The 23,431-nt window shown below is 44.1% G+C and overlaps 1 protein-coding gene across 2 annotated transcripts; it reads left to right on the top strand.

Moving 5' to 3' along the window:
- Window positions 1-661: 661 nt before the first annotated feature.
- OPRK1 (opioid receptor kappa 1) lies at window positions 662-22,794 on the top strand. 2 transcript variants are annotated; one of them, XM_043880483.1, is made up of 4 exons: window positions 662-1,243; window positions 1,614-1,909; window positions 15,673-16,025; window positions 22,257-22,794. In XM_043880483.1, exons 1-4 carry the CDS (start codon window positions 887-889, stop codon window positions 22,787-22,789), a joined length of 1,539 nt encoding a protein of 512 aa, XP_043736418.1. In that variant the 5' UTR covers window positions 662-886; the 3' UTR covers window positions 22,790-22,794. The 2 variants fall into 2 exon arrangements, with proteins under 2 accessions (XP_043736418.1, XP_043736419.1); XM_043880484.1 differs by lacking the exon at window positions 1,614-1,909 and having other exon boundaries at window positions 1,107-1,243.
- Window positions 22,795-23,431: the final 637 nt, after the last annotated feature.

Raw genomic sequence — 23,431 nt, 5'->3', positions numbered from 1 at the left:
TCTCTCTGGGGCTCAGGCTCTTGGAGGTGTCAGAGAAAAGCTGCCCTCGGGAGGGAATGTGATGGCTTTGGGAGAAGGGACCCTGTCACCGACCTGCACCTTCACTGTGGCCTGGCCTGAGGAGCGGCGTGTCGTCTCTTCGGCAGGTGACAGCAGGACACAGGGTGGCACCGCAGGGTGCATCCCGTGCATCCAGGAGAATGAAAGGGACACGATATTCTATTCATATATTTGTTGCCACTCAGTCGCTCAGCGGTGTCCGACTCTTTGCCACTCCATGAACTGCAGCCCGGCAGGTTTTCTTGTCCTTCACTGTCTCCTGGAATTTGCTCAAACTCAAGTCCGTGAGTCAGTGATACCATCCAACCATCTCATCCTCTGTCATTTTCTTCTCTCCTGCCCTCAATCTTTCCCAGCATCAGGGTCTTTTCCAGTGAGTCTGCTTTTCGCATTGGGTGGCCAAAATCAACCATTAAAACCGTGTGGTCTGGTTCTATTCTTTTTTTTTTTCCATTTATTTTTATTAGTTGGAGGCTAATTACTTTACAATACTGTAGTGGTTTTTGTCATACATTGACATGAATCAGCCATGGATTTACAAGTATTCCCATCCCGATCCCCCCTCCCACCTCCCTCTCCACCCGATTCCCTCTGGGTCTTCCTAATTGGATCATTTTGCTACTGTATTTGGAGGGGTCACTCACATAAAATTACCATTTTCCTCCTCACCCGAAAGCAGATGTGTTCTGAGCACTAGGCCGGCAGCAGAAGTAGACACACTGTGAGGAACACTGGTGTCCACTCTCACTGGACAGGCGCACCCTTCTTGACCCTAAGTCTGAATCGCCCAGCGGTTCACAGTCAGGCACCGGGGAGGCTGGGGGCCATGGACGGAGGCTGTGCTCTGGGTGAGCCGGGGGGCGCGGGGCGGGGGGCGCGCAGCCGGGTAGGCGGGGCAGCAGGGGCGGGGTCGGGAGGGGAGGGATGTCTGGGGACCGCGCGCACTCGCGGCGTCCAGCCGTGTTCAGCCGCCGCCTTTCGTGGGAGCCGCGCGCGGAGTGGCGGGGACGCGCTCGGGGGCTGGGGGGCGGCGTCGGCGGCCAGAGCGCGGGGTCCGGGTCTGAGAGCTAGCGGCGCGGGGCTGCGGATGCGCGGCGACCCGCGGGCTGAGTGGGATTCGGGAACGCTGGGTTTCGCGAGGTCCGGCATCGCTGTTCCTCTGCGCGCATCTCCCGAGCAAGAGGTGAGCCTTGGGATTTCGAAGCGCGGTCCTTGGCAGCGAGGGCTCTGCGCTGCAGGGGTCTCTTGTCCCTGGGGTCTCCGGGCCGCAGACTGGGGACAGTTCCTCCCGGGAGCCGTGCCTAGGAAACGGTGGGGGTTTCAGGCACCGGGGCACAGGACAGCGCGCTCGCCGCCCCTCCTGGTACCCGCGGCGCGTCTGCTGACCGGGGTGGCACCCAGAGAGAGGTCCGTGCCCCTGTGCCGCCCCGGGGTCTTCCGGCCGGGGTGGGCGTCGGCGAGTCTGGGGCCCCCGGCACCGCCGCGCTCGCGCGCTGGCTCGCACGAGGCCAAAGTTCGCTTCCCGGGTCCAGTCGGTTCTCTTGCCCCCGCAGGTGCCGCCTGTCCTCGCCCCCCTGCCGCAGCCGCAGGACATGGAGCCCCCAGTCCAGATCTTCCGCGGCGAGCCGGGCCCCACCTGCTCCCCGAGCACCTGCCTGCCCCCCAACGGCAGCGGCTGGTTCCCCGGCTGGGCCGAGCCGGACGGTAACGGCAGCGCGGGCTCGGAGGACGTGCTGCTGGAGCCGGCTCACATCTCCCCGGTCATCCTGGTCATCATCACGGCCGTCTACTCCGTGGTGTTCGTCGTAGGCTTGGTGGGCAACTCGCTGGTCATGTTCGTGATCATCCGGTGAGCGAGGGGTCCCGGCGCGCTACACTGGCCGCAGCCGGAGGGAGGGTCGGGCTGGTCAGGAGGACGCGCGGAGGGACGCCAGCAGGGTAGTGGGGACCCCATTCCTTCCGGGCTCCGGAGAGGCTCAGAGGGCGGCCTCTTCGAAGTAAGATTTCCTAGGAGACGTTTTGCTATGGGACTGCGAGGTTCGCACAGGACGAATCTAAGCGACCACAGGTGACTTGAAGGTTTAAGAATGACCCTCCCCTGCGCCCTAAATCCTTGCAGAAGGCCCTTCGGATGGAGATAATGGGGTGTCCCTGCAAGGGACAAAGTCAGTGTCTCCTGAGAAGGAAACTAGCCTGGCCTTCTGCCTGTTTGCCTGCACCAGTTTGGAGAACTTTGTTTTGCCCTTGGCAAATATTTCTTTAGATAAAATTCATGCCCACTCAATGCCCTGAAGAGAGTTCAGGATTTCCTGTGACTCATCAGAATGGTGTTGTGGTTTATGAAGCAAATCCAGTATACTATTTAGGTATCCACATGTGAGCCTTTTAGTACTGACATGCCATCTAAACAAATATGTTTAGAATGCCAGTCACTTTGGGACCTAAACCATCTAGTATTTGTCTCCTAAAGTGTGGGTGCTGGAGGTTTCCAAAAATTGTTTTGCTTTTTATCTCCCACTGTGGGAACTGGAGCTTTCTTTTTATTGTTCTTTTATAGGCACATTGAAGTCAGTTTCCAATAATAAATACCTAAATATCCGCATATATGCTAATTTTCTGGAAAGTGAAGTGATTTCTATTTTGGCCTCTCATAAGAAAGGAAACAAGAAAAAAAAAAAACCAGAAATCCTACCATTGTCTGGATGCCCTCTGAGAAATTTCCCTTCCAGGGAGACTTCATGCTTTTCAGCTGCATATTTGAGAGTGAATACAAAGATGAGATGTTCCTGTGAATAAAGGAAGGATGCAAGTCACTCTGCTTAGAGGCATAGAAAGGATGAAGAACTATTTTTTTTTAATCTTGACTTTAGGTTTGAAACATACTCTTTATTTATTATGAACTTTAAAGACAGTATCTGCGGTAGCATGAATCTTTCAAATACCTGTTTCCTTTCTCTCTCTCTCTCTGACTTGGGAATGTCACCTCTTTTATCCTCATCTGTGTTACAGAACTGAAAACCATCTTTTAAGCCTCCAAATACATATTATAAAGCTCTTTTCACCTACAATTAGTGTCTCTAGCTTGGTGACCTTGCTTTCCACAATTGCTTATTGCCTTCCACTGGACTTCTATCAGTGATGAGTACAGGCTACAGAAGAAGTAATATTTTACAAGCAAATTGTTCTTCCAAATCATTAGTAATTTCAGGGCTGCTCTCCATTAGAGAGAAGATTATAGTAACCAAGAGAAAAGAAAAGACAGCTGTACTCTAAACTATAATTAAAATTTCTAGGAGATCTTTGCTACAGAGGCCATTGTTTTATAATAAAACATTGTTACAGAGAAAGGGGATGCCAGGAGCAAACCCACTCCGTTCCTGCTCCATCATACTTAAGTGCTTGAGTGAAACAAATACATCTTACTGTCACTTGAAAGAGAACTTGAAGTTTTGAGTTTGAGAGGGCTTTTTAGTTGTTCTGTAACTCTTTGTTTAGCCCTGCAGTCTAGGATTAAAAAGAATAAAGAATCCTAAAATATGTGAAAAGAGAACTCCACAGGGAGCATTAGACATGTCAGAAAGAAGAATCATTGTAGATTGACTAGAATTTTTAAGATAAATACAAAGACATATAAGTATAAGCTAAATATGTCTATATCAAAGACATCCAAGACTAAAATTTGTGAAAAGGGGATACATTTAGCTAAAAATATAAAAAGAGTTATAGAGTTCATGTAATAATATTATCCATCTGCCCACTCCATTTGATAGTAATTGAGGAGTGAAGAGTTCTATTATCATCTTGGAAAGCCAAATATCGAAACAATAGTTGGCTTAAATCTATAGCAAAGAACATTAGGAAGCATTTAGAATTTGTTCAGACTGATACAGGGCCAGAGAATTGAAAAATAAAACCTCAGAAGAAAACCTGATGCACTTGGGTTTATTTTGCTAAGGCGAAGAAAGGACCGAAGGTTGGAGCCAGGCATCAGATGCTATGTGCTCATCAGAACTCAGAGCAGAACCAGAGGGTGGAGTTCAAGTGCGGTTTTTGTGATTGACCTTGGCTGAACAGTGTCACTTGAAAAGATGGAGGATCACTTTTGAAAAGGATGTTATTTTAAAATATTGAACATGCAAAAGGGTCCTCATTGAGTCATCTAGGAAATCACCCTAGAGATGGAATTTAGATGCTCAGATGGCGGGGCAGGTGCAGGTCTGGGATGGCCATCTCAGACCTGGGAGGACGTGAGGGTTGTAGAAGAAGCATTGACTGTTTGTAGACCTGCCTTACAAATAGCTTTTCTCCCTTGAGCACCTGGAATGTCATCCAGTATCTTCTGAAGATCATCTAATGTTTCAAGGATTTTCCTCCTTTAATTGTAGCAACTGCTATAGTTACCCAATGTTAGGGTTCTGTAACCTTTCACTGTGAACCCCTTAAAATTTAAGCACTGAAGCCTCCCTCTCTCCAGGTATAGGGGTTTGTGGTCTTGGCGCAGGAAGGTCTTACCTCAGCCCTTGATTCATGTCCTCGGGTCCCACCAACACCCTGGGGGTGCCCATGGTGACCCTCAGGGTCCTAACCCCATGTTCTCTTCACCTCTCCTGTGCAGGTCACCTGCAGTGAATGCTAAGATGCCCGCCCAGCCCACGCCTGGGACATTGCCAGGCAGCCCCACCTCTGATACCTTATATTCCTTTCCCCACCCTACCCACAACTTCCAACACATATGGCTGTCTCCTCCCTTGGTGAAAGTGATTAACATTTAATGAACACCTAATATATGCCAGACTGGTAAAGCTGCTTGGTGGTTGGTGGTTTAATTGCTAAGTTGTGTCCGACTCTTGCGACCCCATGGACTGTAGCCAGACAGACTCCTCTGTCCATGGGATTCTCCAGGCAAGAATACTGAAGTGGGTTGCTATTTCCTTCTCCAAGGGATCTTCCTGGTCCAGGGATCAAACCTGCATCCCTTGTGTCTCCTGCTTTGGTAGGCAGATTCTTTACCACTGGAGCCATCTGCAAAGCCCATGGATATGTTTCCCCATACCCATTTAACAGATTATGTTCCCTTAGCTAACGTCCTCTCTTCCTCCTGTCTGTCTTGGGTAAACCTTTTGGAGGAATAACCCCTGCCATCGCTTTGGTGTCATCCACTTGAGTTTCCTTCCTGATGCTCCTCTCTCAGACGTGTAGGTCTCACATCCCAGGTGATGTCTCAGGCTGTCCCTCAAAGTCCATGGGGATTCAGCATACTGGGGCAATTTCACCTTCTCCTTGACTTCTTTCCACACACACTGGGTTTCTCGTCAGTCTCCATCACAGGCTCCTCTTCCCTGATGTGTCCTAAATAATTGTCTTTTCCTGAGCCTTCTTAGCTTTCTTTGCCGTCTCTTCATGTTAGTCAGGATTCAACCAGAAAAGCAGAACCAGTAGCAGATGTGTGTGTGTGGAGGGGTTTACTACAAAGACTTGGCTTAGGTGATTGTGGGGCTGGCAAGTCAGGTCTGTAGCCCTGAGGATAGGCGTCAGGAGAGGCAGAGTGCACTTCCAAGGTGGAATCTCTTCTTTCTCAGGGAAACTGTATGCCCTGCGGGTAAGACCCTTCAACTGATTAGACCAGGCCCACCCAGGTAATTGAGGATCATCTCCTTTGTTTAAGATCAACTGATTACGGACTTTAACCACATCTACAAAACATCTGCAGAGTAGCATCTTGGTGAGTGTTTGAGTATTCGAAGACTGTAGCCTGGCCAAGATGGCTCATCAAACTGACCATCACTCTTGATGGTATCATCCATTCTTATGGCTATTATTGTCAGGGAAATTCTGAACAGTCCTAAACTTGTGTATCTCTCTTTCAACTTATTTGTCCCTACTTCAGACTCATTTGCCCTCCTTCCTTCTGGATGGTTCTATGGGATTGTCTTGTAGGTTTCTCAGATTTCTAGTGAATCTGCCTTGTAAGGCTGCCATAACAAGGACCACAGACTGGGTGGCTTAAACAACAAAATTGTGTTCTGTTGCAGTTCTAGAGGCTGGAAGTCCAAGATCAAGGTGCTGGCAGGTTAGGTTCCTCCTGAGGTCTCTGCTTGCAGGAGACTGCCTTTTCACCACATCCTCATGTGGTCATCCTTCTGTGTGGACACTCCTACTCTCTGTATACTGATCTCTTCTTATGAGGACACTTGTCAAGTTGGATCAGAGCCCACCCTAATGACCCCATTTTACCTTAATTTTAGCTCATTTCATCTCTTTGTGCTCAGTCGCTTTAGTCACATGCGACTCTTTTTGACTGTATGAACTGTAGCCTGACAGGCTCCTGTGTCTATGGGATTCTCCAGGCAAGGATACTGAAGTGGACATTTTGTTTGTTTAAAGAAAAGCTTTACTCTTACAAAGGTATGTTTCTTTTTAAATTAAATGTAAGGATAGTGTTAGTGGCTCAGTCGAGTCTGACTCTTTGCGACCCCATGGCCTGCTAGGCTCCTCTATTCATGGAATTCTCCAGGCAAGAATACTGGAGTGGATTGCCATTCCTTTCTCCAGAAAATGTAAGGATAAGCAAGGAAAAATTATTAGAAAAAATTACAGGAATCATAACAATATTTGGTCCTTGATCTTATAAGTTTTGCCTTTTCTTATTAGTTTTCATTAATTCTTTGCTACCACAATAAAGACACAATAAAGGGATCAGTCTTCTGCTGACCTTGTCTTGCTCGTAGAAGACTTTGGCTTCCCTGTAATTCAGCCTGGGCAGTGTTGGAATTTCCCCAAAGGGGTAACTTTGTAAGGGGTATTTTCCAGATTCTCTCAAATGTTAAGGGAGCTGACTTAGATCATGTCACCTGACGACACGCAGGGAGACATGAGAGGAGAGGCAGAGGTGTGTAGGCATCGTTAACTACTCCCTGCTTCCTGTTCAACTGCAGGCTTACCTTAGGCTTCGATTAGAAGAAAATAAGTATGTTGTAATTTATCCTGATCCTCTCTTGGAATCAGTGCTCCACATTTCCTTTAAAGCAAGCATAGGAAAAATGATTTCAGAAGTTATTTTCAGAAGAGCCTATCTTGAATGTCCCGAAGTAATTTTACTGTTTGACAAGCTCTTAAAAGAGAAAATTGGCTTCACTGCCACTGTTTATATGAATTAGCTAAATGGGACTATTTCCTTCCGTGTGGGACATCTGGTCATGGAAGCCCAAATCTTCATGGAGCTGTTTCAGAGATCAGAGGCTGCACGGCTGCTTAAAAAGGAAGGAAGGAGGAAAGGAGTAAGGAGGGGAGAGAGGGAGAAAGAAAGAAAGAGAAAGGGGAAAAAAAACAGGAAAAAATAAAAAGAAAGAGAAAAACAAGCAACGTGGTTTTCAGGTACAGAGCTCCTAAGATTTAACAGACTCAGGCAAAGTTGTAGTCTTCAAAATCACTTTCGGATGGTGTTGCTGATACAGTTTTCTTGGCACCTGTCCTAGAGTTATTTTTAGGAGGGACTGACTTCTCGCTGGGAAATGGCAGCCTCTATCCGTTTTCTTTCCAGCTATGTCTTTGGGCAGCAGGCAGCATCTTCATGAGAACTGGGCAGTTGGCATCTCCTTCTCCCTAGATTAACCTGTGGAGACACTCAATTGCTGCTGCCCTGCTCCATGGGAGACGTACCTCTGTGCTCAGCTAAAAACTGAAAATCATATGTCTGAAGGATGGTTTCCTTTCTAAGATTTGGCTTCTGTGTTTCAGAGGTAGAAGGATTTACAGGCTTTATAAAACACCGGGTTAACAAAAGATGGTTTCAGAATAACACTCATGCATTCCTCAACAGAAAGTCAGCCAGTGTATTTTGTTTGTTTCTCTCTTTGGTGGGGATGCTGGCTTATATCTTAGATAAAGAAGACTTACATGAGAAGAATGGATTTTAGGAGTAGGGATAATGTTGTAAAATGCTTATGCCTTTTTATTTAACTCACTCCACTGACCAAGCAAGTCAGCATTTAAATGAAAAATGAGAAAAACATAAAACATGTGGATGAACTGAGATACCCCAAAGGAATTGGTCTGAAGTTGAGCAGGGAAGCCTTCAGGCTAAGCATGGCTGGAGTTATGTGCCTTTAGAGATAGGTTGTAACAAACAGCAAATTTCTGAGATTCTGTTGAGTATTAACTCTTCTAACTTCACAACACAACTCTAAACTCTGCTTTGCTGTGCTGCTTTCCACCTAATGCAGGGGGCTTTTCCTTCCCACAGAAGACAGAGCAGGAGAGTGACTTGGTCGCCTCTGGGTGGCATCCTGTGGTTCACCTTAGCTAGGTCAGTTTTCGGTATAAAAATGGGAAAATAATTCCAGAATGCTACATACATCTAGGTATCCAGAGAGTTGTACACTAAGAAACACTGCATCAGTCATTTGAGATTCATATTAATAGTTTTCTACCTGCTGGTGTTGTTTGGTCACTAAGTCGAGTCCGACTCTTTGAGATCCCGTGGGCTGGAGTCCACCAGGCTCCTCGGTCCATGGGCTTTTGCAGGCAAGAACACTGGAGTGGGTTGCTGTGTCCTTCAGTGATCAACACTCACCCTGCGTGCACTGCTGGACGCACTGGACCGTTCAGGATGCACTGGACTGTGACTTCAGGGAGGGGAGCAGTTCCTGGGGCCCTGGCTAAGGCAGTGAAAGCACTACTTCAGCAGCGCCTCCTCCCCTACCCCTCAGCACCCTGAAGGACAGCCCAGCAGGACCTGAAGAGGTGTCTGTCCACCTTCTGACTGCACCTCACTGCCAGCTGGGTACCCGCAGTCCCAGGAGTTGGGGCTGGGCTTTTGCTCAGCTTGTGGTACAGTTTTAGGGGCCTGATACCTACATGAATATGATGCCTTTAGAATACTATCGATTGAGGCTATTTCAAAGTCAGATCATTGGAGAAACAGCAGCTTAATTTCCTTTTTTAAATCACAAGCTACTGCCCTTTAGTAAAGAACCATAATTTCAGTAGTAAACAATCTAAAAGGATGTTTAGCCAGTTCATTGAGATGAACTGGAAATATCTGGAGAATTTAATGAAGCAAACTTATTATATTTTTTAAAAAGTTCCCCTGAGAATTTTCATTGATACAGCTGTCATGTCTGGCTATTTTATTTTACTTTTTCAAACTTTATTTATTTAGCCAGGTCACATGGCATGTGGGATCTTGGTTCCCTGTCCAGGGATTGAACCCACGCCCCCTGGGTTGGAAACACAGAGTCTTAACCACTGGCCCACCAGGGAAGTCCCCAATGTCTGGTTATTTGAAACATAAAATCTAGAATGCTGTGTATCTGGAACACATCCCAGGAGGATGAATACGTCATACAGAGAAAAGATGCTGAAGCCTGCTCTCACTGTGCTGTTCCCCCGCCGCTGGTTAAAGAGGGGTGCCTCCTCCCCGGGCCTGCAGGGCCTCCCCTTCCTGAGTTTGGAGTTCAGGCCTCGCATCTCCTGGTCCAGCCCCAGCTTGTGGGGTAGCGGCCAGCTGCCCGTGGGGCAGGTCACACTTATCTTTTCACCAGATCAGCGTTTGTTCAGGTGCTTTCTGTTGGCCATTAGGTATTTGCTGTATTAAAGGAATCTCCCCAGATAAATGGCCAGTAGGGTGTTTGCTTCTTCGTGATGTTGAAGCCGTGATTCTGTGTCTACTCAGAAGGCTCATATTTTACTTTTCCCATGGTCTCTCGAATTTGAGATCACTCACTTCCTCGTCACTGAGTTCCCTCTCCTGAAAACCACGGGCATTGCTCATAGAAAAGCTGAAACACGATAACCTGTATGATGGGCTTTGTCTACCAAGGGGTCAGATGCGGTGTTTTATGTTAGTGTTCCCTTCTGGCTCAGGCCCTGCCTCCTCATGTCAGGTGCTTCCTCCCTCACGAGGTGCAGTTAACCACACTTACTGGAATGTCTTTCAATCTTTAGCTGCTGGAAGGAGCGTAATTCAGAGTATCCTGTCATTTCTCTGGTACAATTTCTGACTCCTTAAGAAACTTTGGAATATGGCCCTGAATTCCTTTACTCATTAGAGATTAGATTCTCCTCCTGCCCTCAATCTTTCCCAGCATCCACGTCTTTTCCAATGAGTCGGTTCTTCCCATCAGGCAGTCTGTTCTTCTAGTTCGTGTTACAATCTTGACTCAATTAGTTTAGAAGATCCTGGGGGCAGGATCTGTGTAAACTTGTTTTTCAGTTGCCTCAGTGTCCAGGATGCTGCTGTGTATGGAGGAGGCGCTGAGACTTGGTGTTGAAACGATGAGAAGATGCGGCTGGGGAGGGAGCATGAGCCAGCTGAAGAGGCAGAAAGGATGTCAGCTTGGTGGACGAGGGCAGGGAAGAGAACCACAAAAAACCGAAATCCACAAAACTGAAAAGGTGTCTGTGTTTAAAGATACATGGTGATTAGCCATCAAGATTTTATCATGCTACACCAAAGCTAAAAAGCAGCTCCTGATTTTAAAAAGCCTCATTTAAATTTAAGGAAAAACACTGGGGCAGCACACCTCAATAGTAAGGGATAGTAATGCCCCAAGAATGAAGTCTCTACTTGGACTGTCTGCACCGGGCAGGTGCAGGGCAGGACAGGAAGCTGTGAGCCTGCAATGTGACAGAGTCAGTTCCTCCTGTGAGAGCCATGCTCTCCTAGAATCTCTGCCTGGTGATATTGGTTCCTGAGAGCTCCACAGATTCCTTTGTTCCCCTCGATATCACACCAGGGTGTATGGCTGCCAGTTTAGAAGCCATTCAACGATCCTGTCTGACGAGGAGCATGCTAGGCAGGCCTTGAGTTCATGCGTGATGGGGAGATTCTAAGCTCCCGGGGACACCATCCATGACCTTGCCCTGAGCTGACTTCCTCATGGATGGCACCCTGGGCTCGCTCCTGATCCTCTTTCTGGCATGCTTCCCGCATCCCACCGTTGTTTCCAGGTTTGTGACACTGGCAAGTTTAGTGGGTACAGCCCACACACTTTGCTGTCTTAATGCCACACGCTCCTGTAGCGTGTACGCTGAAAAGTGCAGCCGCCCGCTGCCAGCCCACCCCCAGCTGCTCCACACAAGCCAAGAATTCCCACTCACACAGTGCCATTTTACTTGAAAGACTTGTGAGTCTTTGTCAGGCAGCATGGATGAAATGGAAAATGATTTCCTATCTGGTTGTGGTGAGAAAGCTTACTCGTTTATTTCCACCGGCAGACAGATAATAATTGAAATAACACACGCTGTTCTGTTCTGGTTCAATGCAAACAATACCCACACCCAGGGGCTCAATCAGGTTGTCTTTGAGGTTGGGGGTAGTCCTTAAAATCCTGTGTTCACTGGATGCAGTCCAGTGGAGCACATGAAAGACTTAATATATATTCCTTGTACTCATAGTCTATTTGTTGTGAATACTTGTACCTGTTGAGTTCTCCTTTTCAGGGTTGTCGGCTTGTAAGCACATGTCTTCCAGAACCCTGGAGTGCACGCTGAGCCCTGCTGCCCCCTCCATGTCCTGCCACAGGGCCCCTCCCTCTCTGACACTAGAAAAATCAATTTACTCTCCTGAGTCTACTTTCTTCAGCCATATTAGGGAAAAGACATCCCCTGGGCAACTCGAAGAGCAGTTGTTGTGAAAATCAAATAGGATACGTGAAGTCAAGTTATGAAGTTATGAAGTGCTGCAGAGATGCAAGAATGTGGGCATGAGCTCAAATCCCTGGGTCTGAGTTCCTGCAGTGCCTCTTCTAACCATGCGACTCTGGAGACGTTTACAACCTCCTGCGGTTCTCAGCGTCTCCTTTCTAGAGTGGGGATGCTGGTACCCACCACGCAGAGTCGCCGTGAGGACTGAGTGGGATACGGTGTGTGGCGCGCACAGCAGAGTGTGACTCAGGAGTGTTCGGAGATAAGCGGTTATTACGATTACTGTCACAAGCATGATCCACCCCATGCTCAGACATTGGATGTCGGCAGATGCAGGGGTCTCCACGGCAGGGGCTGCCAGCATCTCCCTTTGTCCCTGGCAGATGCCTCTGGCCCTCGGGCTGTAACAGAGAGCCCCCACAGGAGGTGTATGGGCAGAGCTTGTTTCTTGGGGCGCACCAGCTTCTGCTGCAATTAGTTAAATTTCGATCAGTGTCATTTATAGACGTCTTTGTTGCAGGTAGTCATCTGTCTCATTCTGAGATCTGATGACAGGGTTTGAACTTTTTGAAAGTTCAAGCCTTAAGCAGTTTCATACATCTAATAAAAATATTTTTGAAAAGCTCAGGGCAAGTTATCATCCAGCATTTTTTGACTACCTAAAAGACACATATGCTGTTTTATTGTAACTCATGTGTCTTTCCATTCATGGTGTGCTAGCACATAAGGTTGCAGCCTTCATTTTTATTTTTATCTTTCTTATTCAAGCTGAACTGGGTAAATACTACCAGAGGTGTTAACTACAAACTGTGTTCCCTTCTGCTTCCTCTGGTAATTGGTAGCTTCCACCCATATTAGAGCAGGGAGAGGAGCTGGATGCATGAGATAAATTCCAGACAAAATCCAGATCAGGTGCCTTCCCTTGGTTATCTGGGGACCGCTCTGAGATAAGTGTTGAGTTTCCCATTCCAGGGTGGGGAAACTGAAACTCAGGGTTCTTAGTGACCTCTCCAAAGTCTGTCAGTTGGAGGGAAAACTAAGGACTAGAACCCAGGCCCACCTAAATGTGAAAGGCAGAGAACATCAGTCTAACTTTGCAAAGATAGAGGAGAATATCACATTGCAAAACTTGAGGGCGGAAGTCACAGGTGTTTCTGGCTCAAGTCTTTGCTAGTATTAGGGACCGCAAGAGTAAGAGGCTGGGTTGTAAGATGCATTTTTCAAACATAAAACCATATTTTTAAGAAGACGGCATTTATTTATTTATTTATTTTTAATTAAAAAAATTTTTTTTCATTTATTTTTATTAGTTGGAGGCTAATTACTTTACAATATTGTAGTGTTTTTTGTCATACATTGACATGACTCAGCCATGGATTTACATGTATTCCCCATCCCGATCTCCCTCCCACTTCCCTCTCTACCTGATCCCTCTGGGTCTTCCCAAGTGCACCAGGCCCGAGCATTTGTCTTATGCATCCAATCTGGGCTGGTGACCTGTTTCAGCATAGATAATATACATGTTTCGATACTGTTCTCTCGCCTTCTCCCACAGAGTCCAAAATTCTGTTCTGTACATCTGTGTCTCTTTTTCTGTTTTGCATATAGGGTTATCATTACCATCTTTCTAAATTCCATATATATGTGTTAGTATACTGTAATGGTCTCTATCTTTCTGGCTTACTTCACTCCGTATAATGGGCTCCAGTTTCATCCATCTCATTAGAACTGATTCAAATGAATTCTTTTTAATGGCTGAGTAATATTCCATGGTGTATATGTACCACAGCATCCTTATCCATTCGAAAAGATGGCATTTAAACAGATAACGTTCCCTACTGGCTCAGATGGTAAACAATCTGCCTGCCATGCAGGAGACCTGGGTTCAGTCCCTGGGTTGGGAAGATCCATGGAGAAGGGAATGGCATCCTACTCCAGTGTTCTGCCTGGAGAATCCCATGGACAGAGGAGCCTGGTGGGCTACAGTCCATGGGGTTGCAAAGAGTCAGACATGACTGACTGACAAACACACCCTCCTACACCATTCATAGGACTGTAAATGGGTGTAGCCACTGTGAATAATGGTATAGAGTTTCCTTAAAAATTAGAGCTACCATATGATCCTGCAGTCTCACTCCTGGGCAGATATCTGGAGGAAACTCTTATTTGAAGAGATACATGTACCTCAGTGTTCATAATAGCACTATTTATAATAGCCAAGGCATAGAATCAACCTAAATGTCCACTGACAGATGAATGGATAAAGAAGATTTGGTTTATATACACAATGGAATATTACTCAGGCATTAAAAAAAAGACAGCACAGACACAATGATCAACAGATACCATTGACAATACTTTATAGTCCAAGCAGAAGTCATTTTCCGTAATCAGCTCCTTATAAATAACCTTCCATTAAACTCAGGGCCCTAATATGGAAAAAAGTCTGGCTCCTTGAAGATACATGGGACGTGGTTGAATTAATTGTGATTAGGTCCACAGCCCTGAGGTGTGTAGAAAATCATTTACCTGTGGATTTCCTCACCATATCTTAGCATCTGGCCTCAGAAAACCTGCTGAGGTAGTCTGGAACATTTCCTGCCCTATAGATCCCTGAGGAAGCATTCTCTAAGTAAAACAATCTTATTAATTCAGTTTTAGTAGAAGAGGCAATTTGTTTTAAACATCATGTGAAAATGGAAAGAAGTAATTTGGGCTTAAAGGCAATCTTTCTGACTTATTTTGAAATCTTCTGTTCCCTCAGTTGGAAGATGAAACAAATTGTATGGTTTATAAACCTCTCAAGGGGAAAGTGAAAGGAGCAGGTTTATTTCTCACATACCATACCCGATTATGTTTCATATTATACTGTATATAAGAGAACTCAACCTGTTTTTTTTTTTTTTTAACATAACACATTTAAAATTAACAAGTGTAGGTCACTGGTTAAAAAAATCTACACTTAGTTGTGTTGTAGTCATTGAAATGGAATTATTTAAAAAATAAAAAACCATTTAGATTTTCAAAAGGCATAATTACAATGACTAATTTCTCAAAGTAATCTTGAGGAAAAGTTGGGTATGTTTTATCTTTGTTTTACACAGTGGAAAAAAAAAGTATTAAAAAATAATGATTCCTCTGGGAGGGGGGATCGGGATGGGGAATACATGTAAATCCATGGCTGATTCATGTCAATGTATGACAAAAACCACTAGAATATTGTAATTAGCCTCCAACTAATAAAAATAAATAGAAAAAAAAATAACGAAAGCCAAGCAATCTTGTGTAGAATTAAAATGTTAGTCACAAAATAAAGACCTATATGACACACAAGTTTGTTGACAAGATCTATATGTATATTCATCCATTTGTCTATCTACTCTCATTTCTTTTGTTGTCGTTGTTTTTAGTTGCTAAGTCATTTCCAACTCTTTGTGATCCCAAGGACTGTAGCCCGCCAGGCTCTTGTGTCCCTGGGATTTCACAGGCAAGAATACTGGCGTGCGTTGCCATTTCCTCCCCAGGGGTCCTTCCTGACCCAGAGATTGAACTCTGCATTGGCAGGCAGATTCTTCACCACTGAGCCCCCAGGGAAGCCTGCTTGTTTCTTGTGCTGTGTTCAGTCCCTAAGCCATGTCAATTCTTTGCGACCCCACGGACTGCAGTATACCAAACTTCCCTGTCCTTCACTATCTCCTGGAGTTTGCTCAAACGCATGTCAATTGAGTCAGCGATTATCCAACTCATTTCTTTCCCCTTTTACAATTAAATAGATTTTGGAACAGAGCACTAGAATAAAAGCTAAATAAAGTTGGAAATATTTGCCCATTTTTCTACTACCCCTGATGTCTGGATGATAAACACATGAAGAATAAGTGGATGAAACGTTCAGTAATCCAGAGAAACATTTACCTCATGAGTATGGCATAAAGATGGAAAGAAATGATCTTGTTTCTTATCTCTTAGATACACAAAGATGAAGACAGCAACCAACATCTATATCTTCAACCTGGCTTTGGCAGATGCTCTGGTGACCACGACTATGCCATTCCAGAGCACGGTCTATTTGATGAACTCCTGGCCCTTTGGGGACGTGCTGTGCAAGGTGGTCATCTCCATCGACTACTACAACATGTTCACCAGCATCTTCACCTTGACCATGATGAGTGTGGACCGTTACATCGCCGTGTGCCACCCCGTCAAGGCTCTTGACTTCCGCACACCCCTGAAGGCGAAGATCATCAACATCTGTATTTGGATCCTGTCTTCATCTGTTGGCATCTCTGCCATAGTCCTTGGAGGAACCAAAGTTAGGGAAGGTAAGGGTTGCTGTTTCCATTAAAAAAAAAAAAAAACACAACTCTGTGGTTTATTTTGTCATTGTCCATAAAATGAAAAAATCATTGGAGTATAGCTGATTTTTTGAAAAATTACTGAACTGTGGTGTAGTTTCAGGTGTACAGAAAAGTGATTCAGCTACATTATTTCATTTTTAGAATGTAGCTTCTAGTTATACAGACTCTTAATTTGGGAATGAGTAGGACTCATGTATAGGAGAAAAGCCAAAAGCCAAAAGAAATATAATGCCTAAATTCATGGAAACTGAGAAAGAAAACAATTTGCATTCCTTCCTTCTCCTAACACAAGACAGGATGATGGCGTGGCCAGAACACAGACACCATCCTATCCCCTACTTAGAAAGTGCTTGTGGAACCTGGAGGGGTGAGGACAAGTAAGGAACCACAGGCATGTGGATTTTTAAAATACAATTTTGTCGCATCCTGACAGTTCTAAGATACACTTCGCACCTCTTTTTCCTCCCTAAAAAGGGTCCTAAGTCATTAACGTCACAGGCTGCCTCTTCACCCTTTTTCCTAAGGGGTTAATTTCCATGGCAACTTTACTTGGTGGTTGTGGTTCAATCACTAAGTTGTGTTCGGCTCTTTTGTGACCCCTGGACTGCAGCGTGTCAGTCTCCTCTGTCCATGGAATTCTCCAGGCAAGAATACTGGAGTGGGTTGCTATTTCTTTCTGCAGGGGATCTTCCCAACCCAGGAATCAAACCCATGTCTCTTGCATTGGCAGGCGGGTTCTTTACCACTGAGCCCTCAGAGAAGCCTTCTTCTGAAGGTCATTCAAAATCAGGTTCACAGTGGATGATAGTACAGATGAGCAAAGCCATCAAACTTTGGACTCATTGCTTTTCACCCCATGCAAACAAGACTTGATGTTTTCTCTGTATTTCCAGGGCAGTGCTTCTAACTCTGGGATACATGTTAGAATCACCTGGAAGTTTACCTTTAGAAAAACCCTGCTGCCTGGGTCCCTCTCTGGAGGGTTCAGTTTAATTGATCAGAGGCACAGTCTGGGTGTCAAGAGTTTTAGGATTTCCCCAGATGACTACTACAGCCAAGGCAAGAACTTCTGCTCTAGAAATTTAGCTTTACTTGTGAAAGATAAAGCAATGAAAATATCTTTGTTTTAATATAAATTCACTGAGATGAGAGGAACTATTTATTGCTTTAGTAGGTGTCTAAATGCTTCAGGTTGAGAGAGATTCATGATACCTGTGAGTAGAGATAAGTAGAGACTTTCCAGGTCGTAGTGAAAAGGCAGGTGCTAAAACCATAGCTTCTCCTGCATGGTACACATTTTGAAATGAAGCATAATCTTTTTCCTTTTAAAATGAATTTGCAATGTAAATACTGCAGATGCTAAGCTATAATACTTGATACTTGATTTTAAGAAATGCCAAGCTTTACTAGAGAAGAACTTTAAAATATGATTGATTCCACTAATTATGTCACGATATTATTAATTTAATTACTATTTACTATTCATTACATTAATATGATTAATGGATATGAATTTAAGCAAGCTCCGGGAGACGATGGAGGACAGAGGCGTGCTGCAGTCCACGCGGGTGCAGAGTCGAGCATGACTTAGCAGCTGAACAGCAACAACAATTATACACAGGATTTTGCTTCTTCAGGCACACAACACATGAAATAAAACTGCAGGAAACACTTCTGAGCCTTAGGGGTTGGTGTGTAATAACTTAGGTTCAAAAGGAGATGCTCCATGAGTGTGAGAAGACTGGGGTTACTAATAAAAGAAGAGAGATGGTTTTTCCCAGGGCAAATAAAGAATTGATTTTTACATTTCACGTTATACCTGTTGACTTAACCACTACTCCTGTAACTGTTGTCAGAAAATGACATTCTCGAGGAATTGGGTTTCAATTAGGTTTTTTGAAAGGAAATAAAGATAGATGCAGGTTTTCCTGGAAGGAGTTGCTGTAGATGAACGTGTGCAGATGTGATGGAAGAAAAAGAGGCACCAGTGTCAGCAGAAGATTAGTTTGTGCAGCAAATACAGGAGGAAGTGAGAAAACTAGTCTTGTAGGAGGGCTCCATCCTTTCCATGTGTCTTTTATTTTGTAAAGCACACTTGTATTATGTGATGAGAGATTGTCTCCAGACCCGCTAGCCTGCTCATTGTGGTGTGCTGCAGACCGAGAAGAGTCCTTTAAGTCATCTCCATGCTCTTGAGTCAGAGCTGACTGGCATTGGTGGTTCACAGAGTCACGTTTGTGTGTGGAGAAAACTCGCTGAAAGGAGCCAGGTGTCAGTGCATTAGAACACAGCCACCTGGACAGGAAGTCTCAGCCAATGCATCTTAAATGCTTGGGTGCATCCATCTGGCGCTTGACTTTTCTCGCAAGGAGGCTTTTCTTTAGCCCCAATCTCTGTATCTGTCATCGGTCTATTCAGACCAATGTCTGTGTTTTCAGATTCAGTCTGGTAGGTTGTATGTTTCTAGAAGTGTACCTGTTTCTTCTGAGTTGTTCAATTTGTTGGCATATAATTGTTTAGTGTCGCCTTTTATGATCCTTTGTATCTCTGTGTTATCAGTTGTGATGTCGCCTCTTTCATTGATATTAATAATTTTTCTTGTTTGAGTCTTCTGTCCTTTTTTCTTAATGTAGCTGAGGTTTTGTTATTTTTATCTTAAAAAAAAAAACAGCTCTTTTTCTATTGTTTTCCTAGTCTCTATTTATTATTTCTGATTCATTCTTTCTCATTTCTTTCCTTCTACTAACTTTGGGCTTAGTTTGTTCTTTTTCTAGTTCCTTAATGTGTACAGTTAGGTTTTTTTATTTGAGATCTTACTTTTTTCTTCATGTAGCTATTTATCATTATAAACTTCTCTCTGAGAACTGCTTTTGCTATATCCCATCAGTTTTGGTATATTGTATTTCTTTTTCATTCATCTCAAGCAATTTTTTATTTCCCTTTTGAGTTCTGTTTCCACTCCTAGGTTTTTAAGACTGTGTTGTTCAATTTCTACATATTTGTGAATTTTCCATTTTTTCCCTGTCATTGGTATCTATTTTCATGTAGTCAGAAAAAATACTTGATATGATTTTGATCTTCTTAATTTGTTAATTGCTCCATGTCCTAACATATGATGTATGTGTGTGTGTGTATATATATATATATACTTTTATATATATATATACTGTAGAATATTTCATGCACGCTTAAGAAGAATTTGTCTTCTGCTGCTCTTGAGTGAAATGTTTTGTGTATGTCTGTTAAGTTCATTTTATTTTTAATTTTTTCAAATCTGCCATTTCTTTATTGATTTTCTATCTGTATTATTTGCCCATTGTTGAAAGTGTGGTATTGTATTCCCCTATGATTACTATATTTCTATCTATGTCTCCCTTTAGTTCTGTGTATATATACTTTGTATATTTGGGTATTCCAATGTTGAGTTCATCATTCAGTCACTAAATCACTACTTAAATGATTTAAATCATTAAACATTTTTGAGTTCCTACTACATGCAAGAGAAAGCTGATCCTCAGAGTTAAAAGATGTCCCCAAATTAAACATCAGCCCTTATGTTGCCTTGATTATCTTATTAGGTTACTCTTCCATAATAACTACTGCACTGAGTCCATATTTTCAAGGATTTCCATGTGGTATTCATTTGTTTATTTAACAATTTATTTTCCACAAACACCATATGTTCCTGCCTCCTTGTGTGGCAGGAATTGAATATTATTCAAGGCAAATTGGGTCCCTACCCTAAGATAGTTTACATTCTGGATAGAGAGAAAAACATTGGGAAAGGCAACATATTATTACGAAGAGCTACTGTCTGGTTTCTCTCTAGCTTCTGTCTTTGAATAATGATAAAAAATACAATGAGTATAGTATGCTGCTGCTGCTGCTAAGTCGCTTCAGTCGTGTCCGACTCTGTGCGACCCCATAGACGGCAGCCCAACCAGGCTCCTCTGTCCCTGGGATTCTCCAGGCAAGAATACTGGAGTGGGTTGCCAATTCCTTCTCCAGAGTATTAGTATAGAGGGAGAATATAAATTTCAGAGAAGAGGACTATTCAAATGGATCCACCTCTGTAGAAATGTCTTTTTTTATAATTTTATTTACTCATTTTTGGCTGTGCTGGGTCTTCATTGTTGCATGGGCTTTTGTCTAGCTGTGGCAAGCAGGGGCTATTCTCTAGATGCTGTGCACAGGCTTCTCTTTGCAGCGGTTTCTCTTCTTGCTGAGCACAGGCTCTGGGGCAGGCAGTCTTCAGCTATTGCAGCTCTCGGGCTCTAGAGCACAGGCTCAATAGTTGTGGTGCATGGGCTTAGTTGCTCTGCAGCATGTGGGATCTTCCTGGATCGGGGATTGAACCCGTCTCTCCTGTATTGGCAGGTGGATTCTTTATCACCCAGCCACCATGGAAACTCGGTATAAATGTCTTTAAAGTGACATTCAAGCTGAAGTCAACCACAAGAAAGACACTGCTGGAACACACAGAATTTAAGCAGGAAAGAAAAAAACCTTCAAAGAAGCCAGATTGCAATGTGCCATCCTAAAAGTTGTTTAATAAATACATTTTGAACCATGATAATAGTGGTGAATTTTTTAAAAGGTGATTTTAACTGTTCTTATTCCCATAAATACTAAAGCAAAAACTAAGAGAGATGCTTGTTTCTTTTAGCTTTCCTAGTAATAGCACTTAGGACAAGGGCTTTTTAGGGAATCAAAAATTATAAGTTAATCTGGGAGTTTTCATTTACTATTGGAAGGTTTGATCTGACATTTTGTTGATAAAAATTACTCTGAAATAGTCATCTTCATTAGTTGGCTGAAATGATTATATTCTTTGTGTTTTAAATCATGCCTAATTGAAATTCTAAGATAGATTTTGTTTTATAAAGGGATATATGATTAGGAGCACATTAAGATGTTTTAGAAAACATGATTAATAGAGCTGTTTCACTGTTTGAAAAATATCCTTGTGCTATTTTTGAAGCAGATTTTCCAATGTCAGAAGACAAATTTTCATTATAAAAAACTACAGCTTAGTATCATTCACTGTTTCTTTATCTGTAAGGAAGAATCAGGGCAAAAAGAATTTAGCCTTCTCTGGGCTCAGTGGCTAGAGCTTGGGGCGGGTGGGTAGCCTCTGGGAAAATACTCTAAAAGGTACTTGTCCTGAGTCTCTGCTGTTTCTAATATTATGGTCACTCCAAAGAGAATGCTGTCCAGCAAAGAATAGCAAAGCAAAATAAAGTCATTTTCTAAGTGATCACATATTTATTTTCCCTGTTACAGAGTCAACGTTGGCAAAAGTAAAAGATGTGTCTGATTCATGAATTTCCTTGAAGATGATAATGCTGACTCTCTTCTTCCTCCTCCCCTTTCTTCTGTTTTCTTTCTCCTCCTTCCCTCCTCCTCCTTCTCTTTCTTCTTCAAAAGTTTCCTCATGTTTCAGCAGTGCTTTTAATCACAATAACCACCACTGGTTCTATTAAATCACAGTAACTGGGTGATATTTAGACAAATTTTGTTTACATGCTCATGGACCTACATAGTGATTTCCGGTAAACCACTGAAGGTTTTTCTGACAAGTTGGCTTTTGTCAAGTCGAATGGCTGGTTTTGCAATATTTTATCATTTATTGCAGATAGGAGAAGGAAACGGCAACCCACACCAGTATTCTTTCTTGGAGAATCCCATGGGCATAGGAGTCTCGTGGGCTACAGTCCATGGGGTCGCAAGAGTTCAACACGACTTAGTGACTAAACCACCACTAGCTTTTATTGCCAGAGCCTTAGATTTGGGAGAATTGTTAATACATGGGCATGCAAGTAAGTACTCCTGCTGTAAATTAACAGTGTATCTCCTGAAAATAATCAGCATCAAACCAGCCTCCACAACTAGATAACTCTTACTGCTGGATAATTCCTACTGCTAGATAATTTGTACTGCTGGCTAATCTCATTTACTCTGTAGCAGTGTGTTTGTTACAGTGAATGGTAACCTTTCTGACTTCATTGTTCTATGTGTGAAAAAAAGGATGGTAATACACATCACCCTCATTCCTAGCTTGGTGATCAGCTTCAGGTAATATCACCTCGCCATAATCGGACCTTTGTAATGGAAGGTATTGAAATCCACATTTGAAACACTTGGTGGCTGCAGTGATAACGGATTTCCCCTTTGTGGCTTTGTCCCCTCCCGCAGACATGGAAGTCATCGAATGCTCCCTACAGTTCCCGGACGACGACTACTCCTGGTGGGACCTGTTCATGAAGGTCTGTGTCTTCGTCTTCGCCTTCGTCATCCCCGTCCTCATTATTATTGTCTGCTACACCCTCATGATCCTGCGCTTAAAGAGCGTCCGCCTCCTCTCCGGCTCCCGGGAGAAAGACCGCAACCTGCGGCGGATCACCAGGCTCGTGCTGGTGGTGGTGGCGGTCTTCATCATCTGCTGGACCCCCATCCACATTTTCATCCTCGTGGAGGCCCTGGGGAGCACCGCCCACAGCACGGCCGCTCTTTCCAGCTACTACTTCTGCATCGCCCTGGGCTACACCAACAGCAGTCTGAACCCCATTCTCTACGCCTTCCTTGACGAAAACTTCAAGCGGTGTTTCCGGGACTTCTGCTTTCCCATTAAGATGAGGATGGAGCGCCAGAGCACAAGCAGGGTCAGGAATACCGTTCAGGATCCTGCCTACATGAGGGAGGTTGATGGGGTAAATAAACCAGTATGACTAGTCGTGGAGATGTCCTCTTATAGTCCTCCGGGTAGAGAAGAGTTCAACGATCTAGGATTAACTCAGATTACTACCGCAGTCTGAGATGGAAAGGGAGAAATTTTAACAAACTTTTAGAAATCTTGTGGCTCTGAGATAGCAAGATGCAGGCTGTGTTAGCGACTCAGGTTGGTGGAAACATCAGGGCTCTGGGGATGGAGCATAGGAGATCTGAGCGAGCAGACGCAGCTCCTTCTAGGGCAGAGAACGGTGCTGACTCCCCGTTCCTTTGATGAACCAAGAAATGAGCCTTTTTCTTCTGGCTCCCTACCTTTAGTTCAGGACCCATTCTGCTGAGACTTTCCTAAGCAATGTGGTATCAAAAGCTCTATTTAGGAAAAAGAAAAATGCAGTGATTTCAGAGCTTCCTGGCTCTCCAGTCCAGACACAGCTTCAGACAGCAATGACCCCGGTAAGAAGAAGACCCATATCCAGGGCCCTGCCCAGCTCACCTTATGCTGAGTGGACATGCATTTCCTGCAGCTGCATGGTGAGGATTTCAGCCTAAGACCCCACCCCTGGGGTGTCTGCTGTTCACGTGTGGCAGAAAATTATCCTGATGTTTATGAAGTTATTTAAATATACAAAAGGTATTTTCCA

The sequence above is a fragment of the Cervus elaphus genome, chromosome 21 (genome assembly GCF_910594005.1).
Source record: "Cervus elaphus chromosome 21, mCerEla1.1, whole genome shotgun sequence".
In the NCBI taxonomy this organism is placed as follows: domain Eukaryota; kingdom Metazoa; phylum Chordata; class Mammalia; order Artiodactyla; family Cervidae; genus Cervus; species Cervus elaphus.
Note: the sequence above shows the minus strand (reverse complement) of the source record. Positions and strands in the feature narration are given on the sequence as shown.